This window comes from Pagrus pagrus, assembly GCF_965226575.1.
Source record: "Pagrus pagrus genome assembly, chromosome: 6".
Taxonomy (NCBI): domain Eukaryota; kingdom Metazoa; phylum Chordata; class Actinopteri; order Spariformes; family Sparidae; genus Pagrus; species Pagrus pagrus.
The window spans coordinates 28,077,057-28,097,863 of record NC_140190.1 but is presented as its reverse complement, the minus strand read 5'-3'; the positions used below and the strand labels follow the sequence as shown (position 1 = coordinate 28,097,863).

Here is a 20,807-nt window from a genome sequence, read left to right as displayed (position 1 = left end):
AAACCAGACTCAAAGTCTTTATCATCACATCTAAATTGTTACTATAAACTCTATAGTGTAAAACAAAGTTTACAGAATACCTGTACCCACTGAAATCAATGCATATTGTCACCTTGTTTATTTTACCAGCTCTTGTTAACTTTATATGTTTTGATCAGGATTATTAAATGCTCATTTCCACAGTAAGGGATCAACAGAGTACTTTCAGTATGATGACTGGATAGTTTGATTTCAAATGTCAGACTTTTGGTTTACATGACTGATTGTAGATGAAAAAGCAGATCATTCTGAAAATCAACCTCTTTTTCAAGTATATTCAAATTCAAGCATATTTCTAACCCTGAAAACATACAGTTGAAATTCCTTTTTCTTTTTTACCTGTGTGAACTCAAACCCCTCACCATTACACTGACACACAGGTGGCTGTTACACCAAAAGGCTGCAAAAAGTTCCCATCTTGTGTAAAACTCCCTCAGAAAAACAAAGAAAATGAAAACAAAGTAAATTTCAAATACTGCATAATAAACCAGAGACAGTCCCATTAATTACAGAGTGATTTTATTTGATAATCAGTTAGAAAAATCTGGTAATCGCTCAAGTGGATCAGTGCAATGTCATAGATGAGATCAGTGTGGAACCACATTTACTGTATGTCATAATCCGCATCTTCACTTCTATTTCTTTATCTGGCCGTCCATCAAATCCTTTGCTTCATTTATCTTCGCTGCGAGGTAGGGAGATCCACCTGTGACACACACAAACAGTCCACAATTAAATTGCACATGTATACCTTAATTATTTTGCTCTAGGAGGCTGGACTTTGGCTTCAATTTAAAGCCTCACCTACCTCTGTCTGGATGGTTCAGGATCATTAGTTTTCTATGGGCTTCCCTGATCTTATTCTTGTTGGCTGTTGGACTGAAACAACAGTAACAACAACAGTGAATTATTATAGTAATAATCAGTATAAATAGTACTGATAAGCAAATTGAGCTGGAGAAAAAAAGCTAAATGTATTGCACATTAACATGCAACTGGTGGCTGAGTTACTGGTGTGAGTGTTTTACATACCTGACACCTAAAACCAGGGACGCCTCTCTCTTGTTCATCTTTGGATCAAATCCACCTCTGTAGTACCCTCCTCCAAAAGTCTGCAACAACATATACAGTTAACAGCTCACCGTGGCGGGTCTGCTAACTGATCCTTACTTTCAAAAAAAACACCTGTTCTTACCGTCTTGGGGAAACTCTGAAGGGCCTGTTTCACCTGAGGCTCCATGTGCTTCATGGCCTGCATGGCATAGCGACCTGGGAGACAAAGAAGAGGGGAAGAAAATATCATTGCATGATATGGTCAAAGAATCATATTGTGATTATTTTTGCATCACAATTTTATATTTTCCTTGAAAAGATGATTAAAATCATGATGTTACCTGAAGACCAATGATTACCTGCCTCTCATGGCCAATACCAATTAGATATATGATAACCAATACTTTCACACGTAGTATTTGAAAAGCAGTTTGACTTGATATAATCATCTCTATTTATCCCTATCAATAAAAAGCCAGTGTTACACATTTCCCAATGTATATATTGTGTGTCCCTGGTGTTTTGTGTGCACATCCAGGGAATTTGACAACGGTTTTAAATTGATCTCAGTGTACTTGCACACATAAAAATGTACAGGAAGACAGAGATGGACACAAATAGGACAACAAAGCTTGACAAAGACAGGTTAAACTTCGACTGATATGTACATACACGTGGATGAAAATAAGTGTATACATGGGTATATACAAAGCAAAAATTACCAACAACTTAGTGCACAAGTGTTTATGTAAACTAATACAATGAGTGCAAGTGAATAAACACTGAATGGGGAGAGATTAGCCTGACACTTAACTTTGAACTTGTAGTTGTGTCAAGGTGATTGGTCAAACCACTGAACAGCTGATGCTCAGTTTCACATATACACATTCTCAATTGGGGCAATTAACATATTAACAAACTGTCAGGCTGACAGCAACATCCCGCCCTTCCTTAGTAAAAGTAATAGCTTTCACAGGAGTAACTGACCTGCAAATCCAGCTGCTGCCAGAGCCAGTCCCACTGCCACCATGGAACTGGCCTGCAGAGAGAGAGACAGAGGAGGTGAAGAGCACAAAAACATTGTGAAAACACACAGAAAACCACTAATAACGAGCCGTCCTGAGGCTGTAATACAAACACATGGCTCATGACCAAGCTGTGGTATCTTATGAAGCCTGAGCAATCAACGCTTCCTCCGTTTATTTTGAATTACAGCAGTAAATCGAACGTTTGGTCACATCGTGTTGGGTCATACACGAGTGAGCTAACGTTAGCTTAGCCGTTCAGAAAGAGCGTTGCCGGACTTATCGACTGATAACTGATCACGCGACCGTTTTCAGATCGTCGTTACAGTTTGTAAATAACGAGTCCGACTTACCATGTCTGTGTGTTACGTTCCGTTCCTGTTAAAAGTCAGGACCATAACTTTTGACCTCTCATGTTTTCCTCGCTCTGGTGTTCATATGTTTTGCCGGAAATGGCGTAGAACTGTCGTAAAACCTCGACACGCGCTGGTCCCTCCTCCCACGGTCAAACTGTCCAATCGGAGCCCGACTTGACTGCAGCCTCGCGTGGAGGCGGAGTGAACATCCAGCCACACCTGTGAGAATATTGAATTCCCCTCACCTGCCCAGCATGAAACACCTGTGTTTCTAGTCCTCCTCATGAAGAAGAAGTTGGAGGTTGATGGTAATTAGAACCTGATTTCTATTTATATTATTTTAATGTTGAGGACTTGAGAGATGATAAAGCTAGCTAAGCCAGCCGTGGGTTACTGGGTGTTCAAGCTAAACGCTACTGTTACAAAACTATCTCATTTTAGCTTATGTTAATAAAATAATACAAACATTTGTCTGTGAATGTTTATTTGCAATTTAGCAGTAAACACTTTGAATATGCTGTAAAATCCAGCTAGAACCAGCTTCAAAACTTAGCTGGTCGTTAGCTGGTCTTGCTGGATTTATCTGGTTGGCCAGCTTCCTCAAGCTGGTTTAGTTAACTGGTGATCAGCTGATAGACCAACTTTCTGGTTGAAAGACCAGCAGCCAGGTTGGTACTGCTGGTAGCTGGTACGATTAGGTGCTGGTCGCTGGTAGGAATAGGAGCTGGTAGCTAATTTGAATAGGAGCTGGTAGCTGGTACGAGTAGGAGCTGGTAGCTGGTACAATTAGGTGCTGGTAGCCTGTGTTACCAGTAGTAGCTGGTACGAATAGGTGCTGGTAGCTGGTATGATTAGGTGCTGGTAGCTTGTTAGAATAGGAGCTGGTAGCCTTTGCGGCTGGTTAATGCTACTGTAACTTACTACTCAGATAAATTCCAAACCATTCACACATCACACCTGTACACTATTGTATATGATGTAAGTTATATATATACTGTATGAGGGCCTATTCTTCTTCTTCTTCTTCTTCTTCTTCTTCTTCTTCTTCTTCTTCTTCTTCTTATATCGTATGAGACTATTTGTCCTCACCTGCCTCACATGAAATAACTGTTTTTCGAGTCCTCTTCAAGAATTCTACTGAAGCAGAAGTTTAAAGAGCTATGGTTTCTGTGTGATAGCTATATGCTACTGTGAACAAAAAATTACATTGGCTAAAAAATTTAGAGGTTGTCTGTAAATGCTTGCAAATTAATGTCAGCTGTAAACACCCTAAAAATGTGCTACGCTTTAATTTGCTAGAATGCTAATGTTTATTGTGGCTAGTAAGGAAATTATGCTCTGCTATCTTGTGCGCATGGTGCACATTTAAATTGCATATTTTATTTTCTTGCAGAACATAATGCAGTTAAAGATGCTTAGGGTAGTTTGTGATAATTAAATTCCAATGTGAAGTTTACTGTTTCAGTGCACTGATGTCATTTTGGACAATAAGGTTATTTGTAAAACTGTAATATGACCTGCCAACATTACATATCTTTGTTACAAGCGTTTGATAACCACATACTGTGTATTAATGTATGAATATGAATATTGACCAATATATCAATAACAGAATTTTGTACTTCTTACAGGGAAAATATTATTTTTTATTTCAAAAGTTATATTCTTGCTCTAAGTCAGCTCAAAAATAAGTCACCTAATGTTAATTTAACTGTTGTGTAATGCTTTTGTTTTGTTATCCACAGGAAGAAGAGGGGAGCTGCAGGGAGTACACTGAATTCACATCCAGGCCTCTGCAGTCAATATGGGTTGTGAAGGTAAATTATCATTATGGAATACAAGATTGTTTAATGAAAGTGAGAAAGTGAGAAAAATAAAAAAGTCATGGTAGAGACATCTCACTTCACCGATGTCACTGATGCTCTAGATGGGTACCAGTGATGTTCTGAGGACTGCAGGCCTTCCTGTCCTGGGGTCCCCTTTTATTACACTTTGCGTAGGATCCATACTAAAAGTGTACGTGCGCCCAAAAGCCGAAAATGGCGTGCGCCAAAAAATATTCTGTTCATTCTTACAAATGACACCGCTAGTTTGAATGTTTATGATAACGTGGATCTATAAATAATGTTTGATATGAAGTGAAATCAGTTGAGAGATGTATTAATATGCACAGAATAATGCCTCTCACGTTTAATTTCTATAATCTGCTTCAATTCACCACCTCAACTTTTGTGTCGCCAGTTCCCCTTGCCTCCAAAATGTTCAGAGTTTGCTTACAGGTGCGCACATTCTCCCGTCAAGTTTGTTTTTATAGATCACAACTTTTGCGTGGAAAGTGGCGTATGCCTCTTTCAGGCCCCATTTTGTGCGTACTACAATGTTTATAAATGAGACCCCTGGGCTGTGCACGAACCATGCCAGTTTGTAATGTTTCCAGTCAGGATGCTTTCTATTACTCTTGTGTAAAAGTTGACCAAAATTTGGCACAGGAATTTAACTTTTCTTCAGAGGAGCCTTTTCTTTGCTTTTTTGAACAGGGTGGTGATATGTGGTGACCATGACAGGTTCTCTGTAATGTTGATGCAGAGGAACCCAAAACTGTTCACCTGCTCCACCTCAGCTCCTCTGATGTAGACAGGGGTGTGTCTTTGCCTCTTTTTCTTTCTAAAATCAACAGTCAGCTCCTTTTGTTTTGCTGACGTTGAGCAATAGATCGTTCTCTGTGCGCCACTCTGCAAGATTGTTCATTTCCTCCCGTTATGAACTCATTGTTGTTTGTAATGCAGCCAAGGGGTCAACTGATATGTTTTTTTCACAGCCGATACCGATTATTAGTAATCAAGGAGACTTATAACCACTATTTGGAACCAATATACACATTGCTGGAAAAATAACATTCTTAGTGTAAAAGTTAAGAATAGCCAGTGATGGAATGTAACTAAAATTTACTCAAGTACTGTACTTAAGTACAATCTACAATAAATTAGGTACTTTACATCAATATTTCTATTCCATCTGTTACCTTATACTTCCACTCCTAAATGTATTTGGTTACTTTGCAGATCCGGATTATTCGGTGCTGATATCCTATAACGTGTAACGTGAAACCAATCAGAGTAGTGTTGTGGGCAGGGCATTGAGCGAGACCACAGATTGGTGACTACAGATGGAGAGAGGCTGCGACTCCAGAGCCAAAGTATTTTATTTTTAAATTAATTTATCTTATCAGCATTCTGACACAAAAAAACACTGACACTGATAGTTGCAAAAATGCTGATTATCGGCCCTGATAATTGACCGGGCCAATAATCAGTCTAGCCCTGATACATAGAGGACAGACAGGTTGTCGTGCTTATTTGTGAAACAGGGAGTGAAGGCAACGGAGTGTATCACATCCCACCAGGCCCGCTGGCTTATAAAGCTGTATGTTGCAGTGACAGTCTCAGGCAGCTCTCCCACAGCTAAACCAGAGTCTGCTGCAACAGTATGCAGAGGCACCCTGGCTCGGATTGATGGCTAGTTATAGGAGCGAAGATGCTGTGAACATCTGCAGGCTGTCTGTAAGGAGCAATTTCAACCCGAACGTGCCCTGCTGCGTCTCTCCTACCATTGGACTGAAACGCGACAGCAGCTAACACAATGGGACAGTGAAGGGCCTAATTATTGCCCCTATCATTTGCATAATTACAATGTTTTTCTGAGGCAGGGGCAGTATAGAAATTGTAAATTGTAGTGGACCTGCTGTCTCTCCTTAGTGGAAGTCATATTTGAATGGAGAGAGCCTGTTCTGCTAGCCAGGCAGCCAGGCAGCCAGGCAGCCAGGCTCAGGCAAGAGGTCCCAATCAGCCAGCCTCACAGACTGCTCATTCAATAGGATTTAAAAAGCCAACTGTGTGGAGAAATGAGAGTTTTGCCCCCCAAATCATATGGAATTACAGTGCTGGTTGCATATGGGGGGAGCCAGTGGCAAGCACAAAAGCCCACAGGAAGCAGCTATTTCTGTGTGTTTTATTAACCCAACCAAGCAATTTAATTCTTTTGTTCGGGGGAGTTCTACTTCATTGATTAACAAAAGCGGGGATATAATTTTTTCAGCCCCTTTTGAAAAGCCTGAAATGTCAAGCCTTTTAAAGGAGATTATTCTGCCTGTGTGCGATGAATAGAGCCCAGAGTAACCTTTTGTCTACAATTAAATATTCCAGCATAAATATAAAAGAAAATCAGAGATGGGGAAGATTGAGTCAGGAGAGATTGGAGAGGTAGATCCTCTGCCCGATAGTGGCAACAGCCTGGCTCTAATTAGATATGCCAGGCGGGCTGTGAGCAGTCACTCTCCACAGCACGCCGAGAGAGGAGGCAGCCTGAGAGAGGAGGACAGAGGAAACCTATCTGCTCATCTGTCTGTCCAGCGCCTTCCTCTGGGCATCCACAAGGTATTTCAGGAGACTTTGTTTTGTTTTGTTTTCCGCCGCTATTTGTTTTCCTGACGTCTTTGCCGCCGGAGAGGGAGAGTCTAAAAGGCAATGCCTTCTGGGAACTGCATAAACAGAGAGGGCTGAATAAAAAAAAAAAAAAAGTTGTGAGATTGTTTATGATTCTGAGGAGTGATTAGGAATAACAATAAGATACTTTAGGGACAGAGAGGGTGTTTTTTTCCCCACTCAGGAGGTAGACTGTGAGGCTGCTGGAGGAGATGAAGAAGGATGATATTAAGTTTTGATTCATGAAGGGCTGCATTTGATTGTGTTTTGTGAGTTAGACTTTTGCATTGTGCCCTGAGGAGGCTGAAATGTATGTGGGCCGAGGTGACCTGCATGCTTTGATACAAAGTGAGCTTTGCACTGTCGTCTTTATTCCTTAAGGGCACATGTTGGTAAAAGTTTGTCATGTGGTGGATCAGAAGTTCTCGAGACTCCGTTGCAGAAGATATTCGTGCGCAGTTTGTTGAAGCTGTCAATGATTTTTTTTTTAAAAACCATGAAACATTTTCTAATTTCTTTCCCTTTTAAAGAAATCAAGTAAAGGAAGTAATGAATTCCTTTGCTACTGTCCTACTAGTTTGCTCAAATGAAGTTCGGTGGTTGGTGCTGCGACCTCTTGTGAGGGGATTATTTTCCTGACCAATCATTTTCTGGAGTGGCTTCATGTGAAGGACTCATTTCTACGAGTAGGCGTGGTGCTCCTGTTGGCTTTTTGACGCGATGCATTCGAACATGGCTTTTTAACACGTGTGTACTTTATTCTCCACCGTTAACATGTTAACTAGAGAGTTGTTTTCATTCTGGAGCCTGTTAATGCTGCTTTTTTATATTATGATTGAATATTATACTATCTATTGATTTGTTAAAGAGGAAGCTTTATGATTTACTGTTTTGATTTTTAATCCAGTGGACAATGCATTTCAACATCAGTGAGGGAAAGAAAAGAAGATGTTTCTGAGAAAAATCTCAAAACCGTTATTGAACAGTTATTAGAGGCAACTGTATTAAAAACAGTCTCACATAACTGATGGCTTGTAAAACTCAATTTGAAATTCTTTCTGAACCACTCAAGGGCTTCAGTTTATTTTGTCAGAGCCTTCAGCAGCCTTGTCAGTCATGTTAGTCAAATCACTTTTTTCCCCCAAATTATGTGCAAGTTCCTCAGCTAAGACTAGATTTAGTATTTGAGCATGAACATAAAAACAACATATCTTCATTAGAGAACCTTGGTTAAAAAAAGGATACTGGATACATCTGTCGATACCACAGCTAAAAGAAGACAAAAGTCAGAGACACACGTAATAGGATCATTCTTTTCTTTTCTTTTTTTTAAAACACAGCGCTGATACAGAGGAAGTCACTCAATATATACCAACATGTTTTTAATAATATAATCTGTGCAGACGTGTTGAAAATCTGATTAAAAATCTGTTATTTTTATAGCTTTTGTACTTTTGATACCATCAAATGCAAATATTATATTGTTTTAAACACGTGGTATCGAAAATGTACAGAAGTATCGATACTTCAACAACTTCATTAGACATTAAGCATGATGTAACTGAAGGAAAATCATTGGTTTATTCATCTGCTTTCTAAATTTATGTCGCAAATCAACATATCTAAATTTGTCAAATAAGATTAGCCCTTTTCATTCGTCTGATATATCAAGTTTACAGGGGTAGTATAAGCATGCAGTACATGTCAGAAGTATTTCTGCGTGACCTATACATGAATGAAAAAAGTATTTTTGCAAACCTTATGAGGAACATTATGAGGAGAGACGGTAACTTGCAGACTCTGTATTGACAATGGATGCAACAGGCCCTCCAGACAAGCTAAATTACTGACTCTATTCAGACGGCTGTTTTCCTTCCTTTCCAATTTTTCTCTTAAAAATGGCATCCTATATTATCCTATATCATCCTATATTAACCTGCACTGCAAGAAAGGATGTTTGAAAAATGTATTAATAGAGCATTGCATACACCAAGCTGTTAGCTTATTTGCTTTTATGCTAACTTCCTGTGAGACACAGTCTTGCTACTTTGCAGCCATCTTGGCAATGCCCCCCTGGGGCAGTTATTTCAGGCTAACAAGACTGGACTATGAAATGTATAGGGAGAGGGCCATAACTTTACTTTCAGTGGTCACTGGGACATGACAACTGCATGTATAGAATCATCAGTCAAATCTGATTTTTTTTAAAAATGCTGTGAATGTTCAGTGACTTTGCCTTTTTTTTTTTTACTTTGCTTTTCCCCCACAGGTTGTACTTCTACTGTGTATGTTTTCATAGTTTCACAACATCAACTTCTTTTACGGCTCAATCAAGAGGTGTAGGGGTCAGCTCATCTCATCAATAGCACTTGATCAAATGCAAGTTTAATGTCTAATGTTTGAATATCCTCTTCTTTCTTGGTAATCCTGTGCATTAGTGTGCTACCCTCCACTTCCTTGCTTCTAATAATTCCATCTGCAGTTGCACCTAATTGGTTGAAACTGTCGTGAATCTCAACTGTGTGCTTGCGTCAGCGTTTGCCTGGGATAAAGCACACAACTGGCCTTTGGGAGAAAAGGACAGGATAAGCGTCATACAACCACCACCTCTGGCTTTAACAGACCTTTCTATTCAAAATGCTTTAAGTAGTTTGTCTCCTCCCTTTTAACGTCTCTGTCCAAAAAGTTAAACATTTTCAACTTACATGTGGCATATTCCAGACAGAACAATATAGAAACAGAGCTTCACAAACACATCGGCGGTTGCAATAGGAATGAATTGACTTCTGGTTGACTCGTATGCGTACACAGAACTATCTGGAACCAAGGCGTACAACACTTTCTAGTTCAAGTAGTGTCTGGTCTCTCACCACTGTGAGCTGATAAAGAAGAGGCAGCCGGGTCTTACGGGGACGTGATGATGTGTTAGGCCTTGTATGCTGATCTCCCTTCGAGGGGAGCCAAGTGAATCATGTTAATCTTTGAGTTCTGTCTGAATGTGACTGAAGACTCTAGACAAAAAGGAGTGAAATCATGCATTTTTTCCTGACTGTATACAAGACAAATATGCATCAATGTGAGTTTAAATCAAAAAGATTACTCAGAAATGGAAAAACAGCAGTGTGGCTGTTGTTGCAATCCACTGCACTCGGACCTCCGACATGGAAAAGTGCAGTTATAGATGTTGAAGCAACAACTTTGTAGATGCCATTTTCATTTCCATTCAGTGGATTTATGTTTGATAGAAGTCTTTCTGACCGTGCAGTATAAGACTGACGTTATTACACTAATCTGTTAAATCAGCTGCTGTAGTTGCTTGTGAAGTCACAGATTTGCCATGCAAACATCTGTTTGCTGCTGGCTTCCATTTTTTCCAGAGCAAACGCACTGGGATGCATTTAGATTGGAAGTCAGGAAGACAGACTCAGAAATATCGACCTCCGACTTGCAATGGATTGATGCATATGGGGTCAAAATTTCTCCCCCCTCGAGGATGATTACCACCTAATCCAAGTCTCTGGTTCTAATCCAGACAGGGATGTTTGTTTCATGTCACTGCCCCTGCTGCTCCTTCCTCTCATTTTCTGTCAACTCTCTACCAGATCTTTTTCAATTAAAGGCAAAAAATGTGCCCAAAGTAGCTTATTTAAATCCCAAACAGATTCATGTTTATTCAAATTGATTTCTGTGGCATTTTTAGGAAATATCTTTATTTGACATTAAATCCATCAGAATATAACGATGTACATTGCTTTAACCCTACATTGTCAATCCCAAACCCTCCCACCAGTCTGTCTGTCAACCTAACCGTTTAACGTAAAACCCAAGTTAAAACACCAAACTATTCTAATTTTAACCCCATTCCTCACCTGCACTTCATCTTAATTCTGATCTTAACCCTGAAGCAAAGAGCTAATCCTAAACTAAGCCCTTAAGGAGGTGAGCAGCATCAAAATATGGTGGGTTTTCCTCATCTTTCTATTACTGGGACAATGTCTTGGTCCTTATAAGTATGGGAGCATGATAGAACACACACACACAGAAGCGTGCATGCACAGTAACATTACTGACACACACGCATACATAAATCTAATGTCACCTCTATTCCGACAGCCTGTTTTCTCCCAGAGGGCGTTATCAGAGCTTTGGAGGGCTGATTGGAGGAGGCAGCAGTAATGACTGCGGGTCATGAGGTCACAACCCTGTTATGATAACTAAACTCTGAGGTCAAGCGCCTCTACGACAGTGCGCCCCGCCTGGTGATGATGCCTGATAATAGTAGATGAACATTGCTTTGTTATTTTAACAGTTTAAATCAAAATTCATCCATGAATGGAATTTGATTTAGCCTCATTTTCCCATGCCGAACACCAGCCAACCTATCCCTACCTGGTAACAATGAATGACCAAAAATGTTTTGGGCATTGTTTTCCCTCTAGCAGTGAATTTTATAGTGTTTCAGTTTAGTTTTCAGTTGTGTATGTCTTGTGCGGTATATTACAAACAATAAATCATGTTACATGTTTACAAAATATTGTCAGAAGCTCTGAAAGTAGCCAGAAATGGTCTGATTTTAAATAGATTTGCAATTTTACTCTGCACATAAAGAAAAAACCTACAAGATATTAATGTTTTATTTTTTAACTTATGTGAATGCTCACTTTTTTGTTAGTGTTTTTTAATTTAATTTTCAGCACTTCATTTTTCTTCAAGGTAATGATAAAAACCTGCATAATGCAGACTTTCCATGAGATTCATGGTAGTACTGAAGTAGATTAACACAGTTTATGAAAAGGCAGAGACATTTGATGGTGAAAGTGGTGAAAGTTTATCTTAATTTTTTATTTTTTCCACAGTATTGGACCGACTTGCAGAGTGATCTCTGGGCCAGTTTTACAGGGCTAGGTAGTTTCCAGTTTGTCTGTTTCATATCTAATCTAAGTGCAGGTTCCTTTCCTGGTTCTTCTGGTTTCAAACAACACATCCTCATAAATCCCAAAATATCCAGATTACCAATGGGTTCCAAGACAACATCATATGACCGTTCCTCAAACAACACAAAACCAATGGCATGTGATTGTTGAACTGGACTTCACCTTCATTGTCACATGGTAAATGGTCGCACTTTGGTTAGGTTTTGGCACAAACACTATTGGTTAGGTTGAGGAAAAGAATGTGGTTTGGGTTAAAATTAGTAAGCTATGTTAGTAACATTAAATATATGTTACGTCGTTTACCTCCTCTCTTGCCCCGCTCATAATTACTATGGCCACTAGAGATCATCGCCGTAAGATACATGTCAGTATGGACGGTGCTCATGCTGGATTTACGTGCTCCTCCGATGGTCCCATTTCCCAGAGTTGAGAAGTCGTTCTTCCGACTTTGGTATGTTAATGTGCATCATGTTGGAATATGGGAGCAACATGGACGCCAAAAAGGAGTTATTTTCCAATTTATCACTAAGAGTCTTTAAACAACACGTTTATAGCTGTTTCCATTATTTGAGTGACAAGGAAGCACAAAGGAAAAGAAACAATGAAAATACAATACAAGATTCTGGAAAAAGTTTCTTACCATCAACCCAATGTTTACCTTTCATCCGCCATGTTTCAGCGTCACATGACGTCAACTTGGCAACTTGTGTAAAAAAAGAATTCCAAGACTTTCCCAGTTAATGTTCCGACTTGAGAGGCCATTTGTGTGATTGTATTCCCAGTTGGGAACTTTATTCCTATTATTCCGACAGCACATGAACTGCACAGACGAACTATACAGCTGTTTTTCTGGTGAGGAAGGGCTGGTTTCAGAACATGCTTAGGGAAATGATTACTTTGGAGCCCCCTAGAGTCCTACAAGATTGCTTTTCTTATCTTGTGGCTAAGATAAAACTGTTACTCTTGATGTTTAGAGAAATAATGTATGATCTTTGTTCTGTCATGTGCATGTTCTCTTGAACCTACCTGGTTACTGGAGTGAAAAAGGAACACTTCTTTTTTTTCCATTGTTCCATTTCAACATTTGTTGGACTGTCCAGTCTGACATTACGTAACGGTGCTTGTTTAAAATGTCATCAGCAGCCAGAAATACGGAATAAATATGTTTATTGTAACGTGTGTTTCTACATCTTCCCAGACACAGACATGCAAACATTCAAACATGCAGACAGTCAGACATACAGCACAGGCAGAGAGACTTCTACAGACAGTCAGAGCACATGTGTAAATCTGGCATAATGCTGATTTTTTACTTTTCCCAAAGAGGACTGCTAGCTTGGCAGAAAGGAAACAAGAATTATTCAATCAAACAGCTCTCCTTCCATATCCAGATTTGACTCCAGCAGCATAAAGCTTGCCACATAATCCTTTTATCAAACCCTCCGATGGAATACTCTTATTGGAAATGCCCAGAGTAAGAAATAATATTAAGGTCATTTCTATCTCTAGTTTATTTTCTCCCCCTTTAAAAAAAAAAATCTCCCCTGCTTTCCGTTTTTATCTTGAGACAATAATTACTTCAGGTTTGCGGATGGAGACCTAACTGCTGATTATGAATGTTCTCTGACCACGGAGGGAATCTCTGCCCTCATCTGTAATAACAGAATCAAATTGTCCTCATTTAAAAGAAAAAATCACCATTTCTTGGAAAGTGTGTTCCTATGTGCTGTGTTGAACCTCAGTCAGGCAGGTTGGAGGAGAAAATGTAATGTGGGCCGGCCAGTGATGACGACTGGTAGCACTAATATCTCTAAAGTAGTAGATATGGAAGCTGTGAGAGCTGCTGTTCGGCCCTGTCAGCATTTTACAGCTTTATATCTCTGCTCACCGAAGCTCTGTGTGTGTGTGTGTGTGTGTGTGTGTGTGTGTGTGTGTGTGTGTGTGTGTGTGTGTGTGTGTGTGTGTGTGTGTGTGTGTGTGTGTGTGTGTGTGTGTGTGTGTGTGTGTGTGTGTGTGTGTGTGTGAGGTTTTATGCAGCCCAGGGTTTTGTTTTGTTAAAACAATATTCCACAGTGGACGGATATTATTTCAGTTTAACAAGCTGTTTCAAGACCTGCAGTAACTTCAGGTGTAATGTTTATTAGTGTGGAACGTCCACATTGTGTATGTACATAGATTAGGTTTTTAAAGAAAAATAGAGGGTTTGGTAACTAAAGCTGTATGTGTGTGATACTGACAGATACTGATGTGTGTAAGCCAGCATTTTTAAGCACAAAAAATGAAACTCACTTGATTTAGGCACATTTGGTTTTAGGACTCACCATGTGAAATATTGCCATAATGCAAGAAGCAATTTTGAATGTGGTGAATTTAATTACCTTGTTTCCTACCAAGAAATCTAAAATAAAACCTTTCTTAAAATAATATTTAAAAAAAATGTTTGACTAGTTGGTATATATACTGTAGCAAATATGATACTTTTTTATGTCCACTACATTTGGACTGAAATGCACTCTGTGGAGATTCTTAGTCAAACTTCTTAAATAAATGTATACCAAACTAATTTTCTTGCACCATGTTGTGTGACATAATTGAATGGGAGTGAATTTCATGGCAAGAGTTTGTAATGTCAGGACAAATTCATTATGATAGTGATGAAAGTGACATAAAGGAATTTGTTAAGGAAGTGCAAGGCTAAAGGATACATTTGTTTTGTCAGTTTTCGGTGTCTTTAGAGAGAAAGGTTCATAATTAAAGGGGCGGTGTACTGATTTTAGTTCACCGAGGAGTACAGTACGACTCAGCCTGTGACAGCAGTTGAATAATGTCTTCTATGGCTCTGGAGAAAGTGCTTCAAAGTATTTCAGGCCTAGCGCCCACGCTGGTAAGTACTTGCTCTCCTCTGTGCGCCCATGGGTGTGGTCTAAAAATGAGGTGTGGTCAGGTTTGGTCACCACTGATGGTGAATTGCTATCTTGAGGCAGCAGAAAGCAATTGTGCCACGGACTGGCAAAAAGCTGGTCTTAAGTCAATGGGGCAGTATTCCTAATGTGACGTGTGGCCACTGCTTTAATGGTTAGAGAGGCTGCATTTAATCATTTTAAACATTTACACGCACGCAGTAATGTCTGTGCAGAAAATATCACGACATATTTAAGCAGCAAAGCTAAACGCTGTAGTTATAAACTTGACAGGACAAAGTGTAAATCAGTTTTAGACAGCTCTGATGGAGCTCAGGATTTATCAGGAGGATGGCTGCTTTACTCTAAACAGTTTCACTATATGAACCTGTGTAGAGAAACACAACATTAGTTAAAATGATATCCCGACCGATCCTATCGATGTTTTGGGAATTAAGCTGCTGTGCTTGTGTGTAAGTGAACACAGCATCTCTCTTAATGGAGAGACACACTTATCTGCTGGACCGTGGCTGTAGGTAATGTCAAGATACTATATCACCCATCTGCTTCTAATCAAAATGATCATTTTTATGAGCAAGACCACCCGAGATCACTGTGGCTTGCCAAGAAATTTGACATTTATGTCCCCGTCAGGATGAATTGTTACCACATTGATGATCCCTGAACGTTTAATATAGTGCCATCACCCGATTAAGTTGGGTTTGGTTTATGACTAAATACCTGCAAATTCATGATACTCCAATCTGCCTCAGCTGTACTTAATGTATTCTTGGTAACACACTAAACTAAGATAGTGAACCTGTTATTACTGTCTTCGTCAGCAGGTTAGCGTTCTGACTTTGTCATTTAGCCTTGAGTACAGCTGCACAGTGTTGCTACCATAGCTGCGGGCTTTTCTCGGAGGTCTTGGAATTGTATAAAAGGTTTAATTACAGCTCAGATAAATACATTGAAGCAATTCCTGATGTAGAAAAGTGTCACCATGTTAATATCCTGTTCTTTCTACTTATTGCAAGATCAATTTGGTTGCTGTTCAGTTACTCAGTGTGTGAATCTGATCCTCTTTACATCCGGAAGACAAAGACTGACAACGACTGAATCTCTGTTTGTAAAAGATGTCCAGTTGCTTTGGCCGATTGACCTCAGCGATGGATACCATTTTATCACACTGATGGAATGACACAGTTTACGACCTGCACTCTGATGTCTGGTCAGAGGATCCATGAAGTAACTGACCCCTGTCCATTAGTCTCTCCGATCCAGAGTGGCCGTGCCAGGTCCCAGACCATCGCTTCATCCTACATTCTGTAGTGTGTGATGATATGGTAATGGCGTGAAAAGTCATAGTTCACTCTGTACTGGCAAGTCCTCCGCTGCAAGTGTGTATGTTAGCGAGAAAGCATGGGAGCTCTAAAGCTGTGTGTGTGTGTGTGTGACTACAGACCTATAATTATCCTCCTGAGGAAAACAAGTGCAGAGTGAGTGGTCCATTGTGGAAACAGGATTATAGCCTGTGAGAGAACAGAACGCTCTGCGCTTTGTGTTGGCTAGTGTTTTTGAGTTCAGTCTGAGCTGTTTGATTTGAGCTGGGTGTGTGTGTGTGTGTGTGTGTTTGTGTGCTATCAGATCTGGTGGTCAGAGTGTGTCTCATTTTAATAATTTCCTTCCTGTCCATTCTTGCTGAATGTGCGACTTTGTTGTCTTGGAATGTGGCTTCGTGTAGGGCCGAGGCAGGTGGTTATTAATATGACAACACACACACACTCACGCAGGCAAACACGCTCTTTCTCTCACAATCAAACACCTCGTTTAGTTTGTTTTGATGAAGGTGTACGACCCAGAGAGAGCGCGAGGTGCAGAGACAAGGAGAGCAAAAGAAAGAAAGAGAAAGAGAAGGCAGGCTTTTCTTTCTCAGAGTTCCCCGTGTCAGTCGTGTAAGAAAGCCGCCAAACCAATAATTTTGTCAAGTTCTTTTTTTAGTGGAGCGGCTGAAGCGTCTTTGGATTGCCACATGTATAAAGGCAGCCCATATAAAGCCATTCACAGCACTGAATGAACACGCCATCTGTGGGGCTTTCTTATTTCCTCTTCTCTTTTCTTCCTCTCCTTTTTCAAGCCTTGTAATCAAATTTGAGCAAAATCAAATGGCGGGAGGATAGAGAGAGAGCAGTGGGGGGGGAGGGAGGGTTCAATGAAAGTACCTTTTGTTGGTCTGAAACGAGCAAGTAATTTACAAAATGCCCTCCCTTTGTGCAGGGGGCTAAGGGAAGAAAGAAATCAGTAGCTTTTAGAAGCTAGGCCTTGCGCTGCGACGGGCAAGATAATGAAAGCCGTCTTGTGTTTGTGGGCTAGAGAGCATCTCAAAGGCAGACCGGGCCCCGGCTCAGGGTTAGCTCGGCTGCTGAAAAAAAACAAAACACAACACTCTCCTCTGTGTATGTGCGTGTATGTGTGTGTGTTTGTGTGTTTGGCAAAGAGCGGCAAAACAGGACGGCTGTGCCCGGCTACTCTTGGCAGAGACACTCCGAGGAACAGACAGAGTTGTCGATGCTGAGGAGAGAAGAGGGATGAAAGAATGGTTTCACCGGCACTAAAGGCTGCTGATCTCCTCTTACCTGTTGTCCTGCTGCAGGTGCGTCCGGCCAGCCACTACATTCAGAGGTGCAACACCTCCGTAGAGGAGTCTGGAGGAGAGATGAAGATGCAGAGGAGGAGATGAAACATCCTGCAGGGATCATTGTGCTGAAGGATTACGAGGGGGCAGGAAGAGGATTTCAGCTGACTGTTTTCATCCTCTGCTCCTCTGCTTGGGCGTCTCGGAGGAGAGCACCTGACTACTGAAGGACACTTTACCTGCATGGATCGGCTGGATTATTACCTGAGTGACACCTGGGCAGGCTGCTGTTGTGGATTATTACAGGTCAGACCATTTGGAATAACCGTGCATTTATCTTTCATTTGTGCAGACTGAACTTAGCCTCACTTGTTGACTCAGTAAGGATAAAAGATAAACAGATGCAAGCAGGTCGCTCACCCCGCTCACCTGAGATGTAGTCGAAGCAGTGATAATCGATTTTCTTGACAGCCTAAACCGTCTTTTACCTTATTTAGGTTAGTGGCAGTCGTTCTTGAAGTTGCAACGATGAAATTATTCCTAATGACACGTCATTCAGGTGCATTTAATGTTCGCTGTCTCTGGCCTACAGATTAGTTCCTGATTTAATGAGGCTGTCACCTGAAGTGTCTTCGTTTTGGAGACTGGTGAGTTATGACAATTTTTGCGTCACAGATGTGTACTATTTCTTCTGTCGTTCATTTGTTTTTGTCTTTATCTCTAACTCACTGTCTGTTGTTCTCACCCTTTTCCTTAACTTAGTTCTCTGTGTATCTCTCAGACCTCTCTCCTCTTTTCTAAATGTCTCTATATCTCATGTGCTATCTGACGTGCCTACAAGGTTGTTTCCTGCAGTCTTGTCTTTATACATTTATATAATCCGTATTTAGATTGTTGTCTTATATACGTACATGTATAATAGTTGCTTCTCTCACTTGGTAGTGTTTAACTTAAAAACTAAACAAAAAACTATTCCTGCACTGCAAGAAAATCTTGTCTCACCTGTCTTTTTACTGCATGTTCTGTTTTTCTTAAATTCAGAGATTTTAGTGCAACAGGAACGCTAATGTCTGACTTTTGTCTTGGTAGATTTTTTGTTACCACAATTAGACAGCCAAAGGTGATACATTTAATTAAAACTTGGCAAATGATGCCATATGTCATCATGCTTTAATCAGTATTTCTTCTTCAGTAAGTTGTCAGTCACAGATGGCAGCATAATGCAGAGCTGATTGGATCGTTCGATTGTTTGTTTTTTTAGATATTTTATATTCTGGTACAGTTCAGCAGATGAAAATGAACTTGTTGTGGCTTGTTGTGCCACATGTGGCCATGATGAAACAGAATGCAGTTAGAGCACCGTGTTTACTTTGCCGTTTCTCACAAAATTCAAAATGAAAATGAAAGTGTCTTAAAAGTTCTCAGTTGGATGCCACTCATGACAAACTGTAAGTCAGTGATGTTGTTCCTGAGATGGAGTTACTGGTAAGTTAAGGAAAACAAAACATTTAATACAGTAGAAATTAAATTATGGACATAACAAGTTCAGTTATTTTGGGGTTGTGGACAAATGTTCAGAGATGTGGAGTGAGTCTCTAATTAAAGCAGACAACAAAGGTTGCAGGGATGCAGGTACACTCGAAACAGTAAATGACAACAACTCATCACAAAATCACTCCCAATGTCTCCTGAACATTACATGATTATAGGAGCGAAAACTGATTTTTATTCAGTGATAAATCTGCATCTTGTCTAATGATTCTGCCTCAAAGTCTTGGGAAACAGATGGGAAACACAAAATGTGCCAGATCTGATGTAAAATCACAATGGTCTTATTTTCAGCAGTATTTTCACTTTCTGCCACTGCATACTTCTACTACACTACAATTCAGAGGCAAAAATTGTACTTTTTGCTACATTGCATTGAAGTTATTTAGTAACTAGTTCTTTAGTAAATTCCGGGCATAAAATATAATCAACAAATAAATGATGATGTATGATTATAGGTTGATAAGGCTGTATTGATCCTGTGGACGTATTTAAGTAATTAAAAGTTGCCCCCACTTTACCAGCTGCAACATTAAAGTGAGATGCATATTAATGCATCAATAATAATATTATCTGATAATACAATATATTATTAAACGACTACTTTTTGTACAAGTAGTGTTTCTCAAATGTGGTAGGATCTGAGTATTTCTCCCACCAATGCTTACTTTTCCAGCTGTTTTTTCATAATTGTATTATTTACATTTCGTTCAACTTCAGGATTTGCATTTAGGTGATGTCATCACAATAGTGGGTTTCTGTGCTTTTCAGCTTAGGGCTGCTTCACAAATGTAAAGCAACCTTACAGCTTCCAAATCATTTTGATGCTACAGTGTCTTGTAATAGGGTGAATGGTGTCTCTGTCTCAGCCACTCCGCCCCTCATCACTAGTTTCTGCACTATGTAACTTCAGTGAGAGGGTGGGATCACAGTGTTACATACATGTTTACTTCAACATGCAAGTTTTTAAAACATAACATGCAACAGACCTGGGATTTGTATTTAGGACAGTCGTGTTGCTCTCAAAAACTGTGTGGGGCGATCAATGGCAGTTTCTACATAATGTTGCTTTAAATATAGCTGTACCAGATTTAAGCAGAAATGCACAATGAAGTGTCCTGATTTAGGTGTTTGTTTGTTTGTTGGTTGGTTGGTTGGTTTGTCAGCAGCATTACACAAAAACTAGCAAACAGATTTCCATGAAACTTGGATGGAGGATGGGTCTCAGCTCAGAATAGACCACATTAACTTTTGGTGTGGATCTGGTTAAAGGGACGGATCCAGGATTTTTTTTCTTACTTCCATTAACTTTACAACATAGGGCATTTTTCAACATTTGGGTTTCTCAGGGAATAATGAATGGATTTTGATGAAGAAATCAGGTGTATTTAGATGGCTTGTACTATTATCACACAATAGAGATTGTGTCTTGTTTTGTTGTCTTAGTGGTTGGCTGGTCCAGGTCTGGTGATCTTACTTAAGTTATGGTTGAGCAGTTATGGAAAGTACAACATTTAGAGTGATACAGGGCTATGAAGTTTGATATTGGAATAGCCTCTATTGAACTAAAGGGGACTGTTGGGCCTTGGCATAGGTATGCACTCTACTTTGTACCATTCTAGTTGACTTTTAGGTGTCTGTTTATACCACACAACAGGACACCTCAAGCAAAGATCTGGGACTGACTGATACTCTGTATTTACTGCCTGGTGAATTACATTTACTTTGTATGTCTGAATTTTTAGTCTGAGCTTTAAACTCTAAATGAACTCAGTCAAACAAAAAAGTAGTGTCAGTTTTTTCCCCCAACATTGCCACAATGCAGTGTCACATTTG

General features: G+C 39.9%; 1 protein-coding gene and 1 long non-coding RNA gene across 2 annotated transcripts; one reads left to right on the top strand and one right to left on the bottom strand.

Moving 5' to 3' along the window:
• Positions 1–541: 541 nt before the first annotated feature.
• On the bottom strand, positions 542–2,578 carry dnajc19 (DnaJ (Hsp40) homolog, subfamily C, member 19). The gene is made up of 6 exons (XM_084354180.1): positions 2,471–2,578; positions 2,080–2,131; positions 1,235–1,308; positions 1,072–1,151; positions 848–918; positions 542–745 (listed from the first exon to the last, which is right to left on the bottom strand). Exons 1-6 carry the CDS (start codon positions 2,471–2,473, stop codon positions 675–677), a joined length of 351 nt encoding a protein of 116 aa, XP_084210306.1. The 5' UTR covers positions 2,474–2,578; the 3' UTR covers positions 542–674.
• Positions 2,579–2,651: 73 nt separating this feature from the next.
• LOC311258127 lies at positions 2,652–18,071 on the top strand. Its single transcript, XR_014622696.1, has 4 exons — positions 2,652–2,781; positions 4,219–4,290; positions 17,442–17,729; positions 18,016–18,071. It is a non-coding gene; the product is annotated as an uncharacterized lncRNA (long non-coding RNA).
• The last annotated feature ends 2,736 nt before the right edge of the window (positions 18,072–20,807 follow it).

Excerpts from the sequence above, each read along its gene's own strand:
- dnajc19 (XM_084354180.1), bottom strand. Across the intron at positions 1,152-1,234 it reads TTCAGAGTTTCCCCAAGACG|ACTTTTGGAGGAGGGTACTA; the intron begins GTAAGAACAGGT and ends ATGTTGTTGCAG. Across the intron at positions 746-847 it reads CCTGAACCATCCAGACAGAG|GTGGATCTCCCTACCTCGCA; the intron begins GTAGGTGAGGCT and ends TGTGTGTCACAG.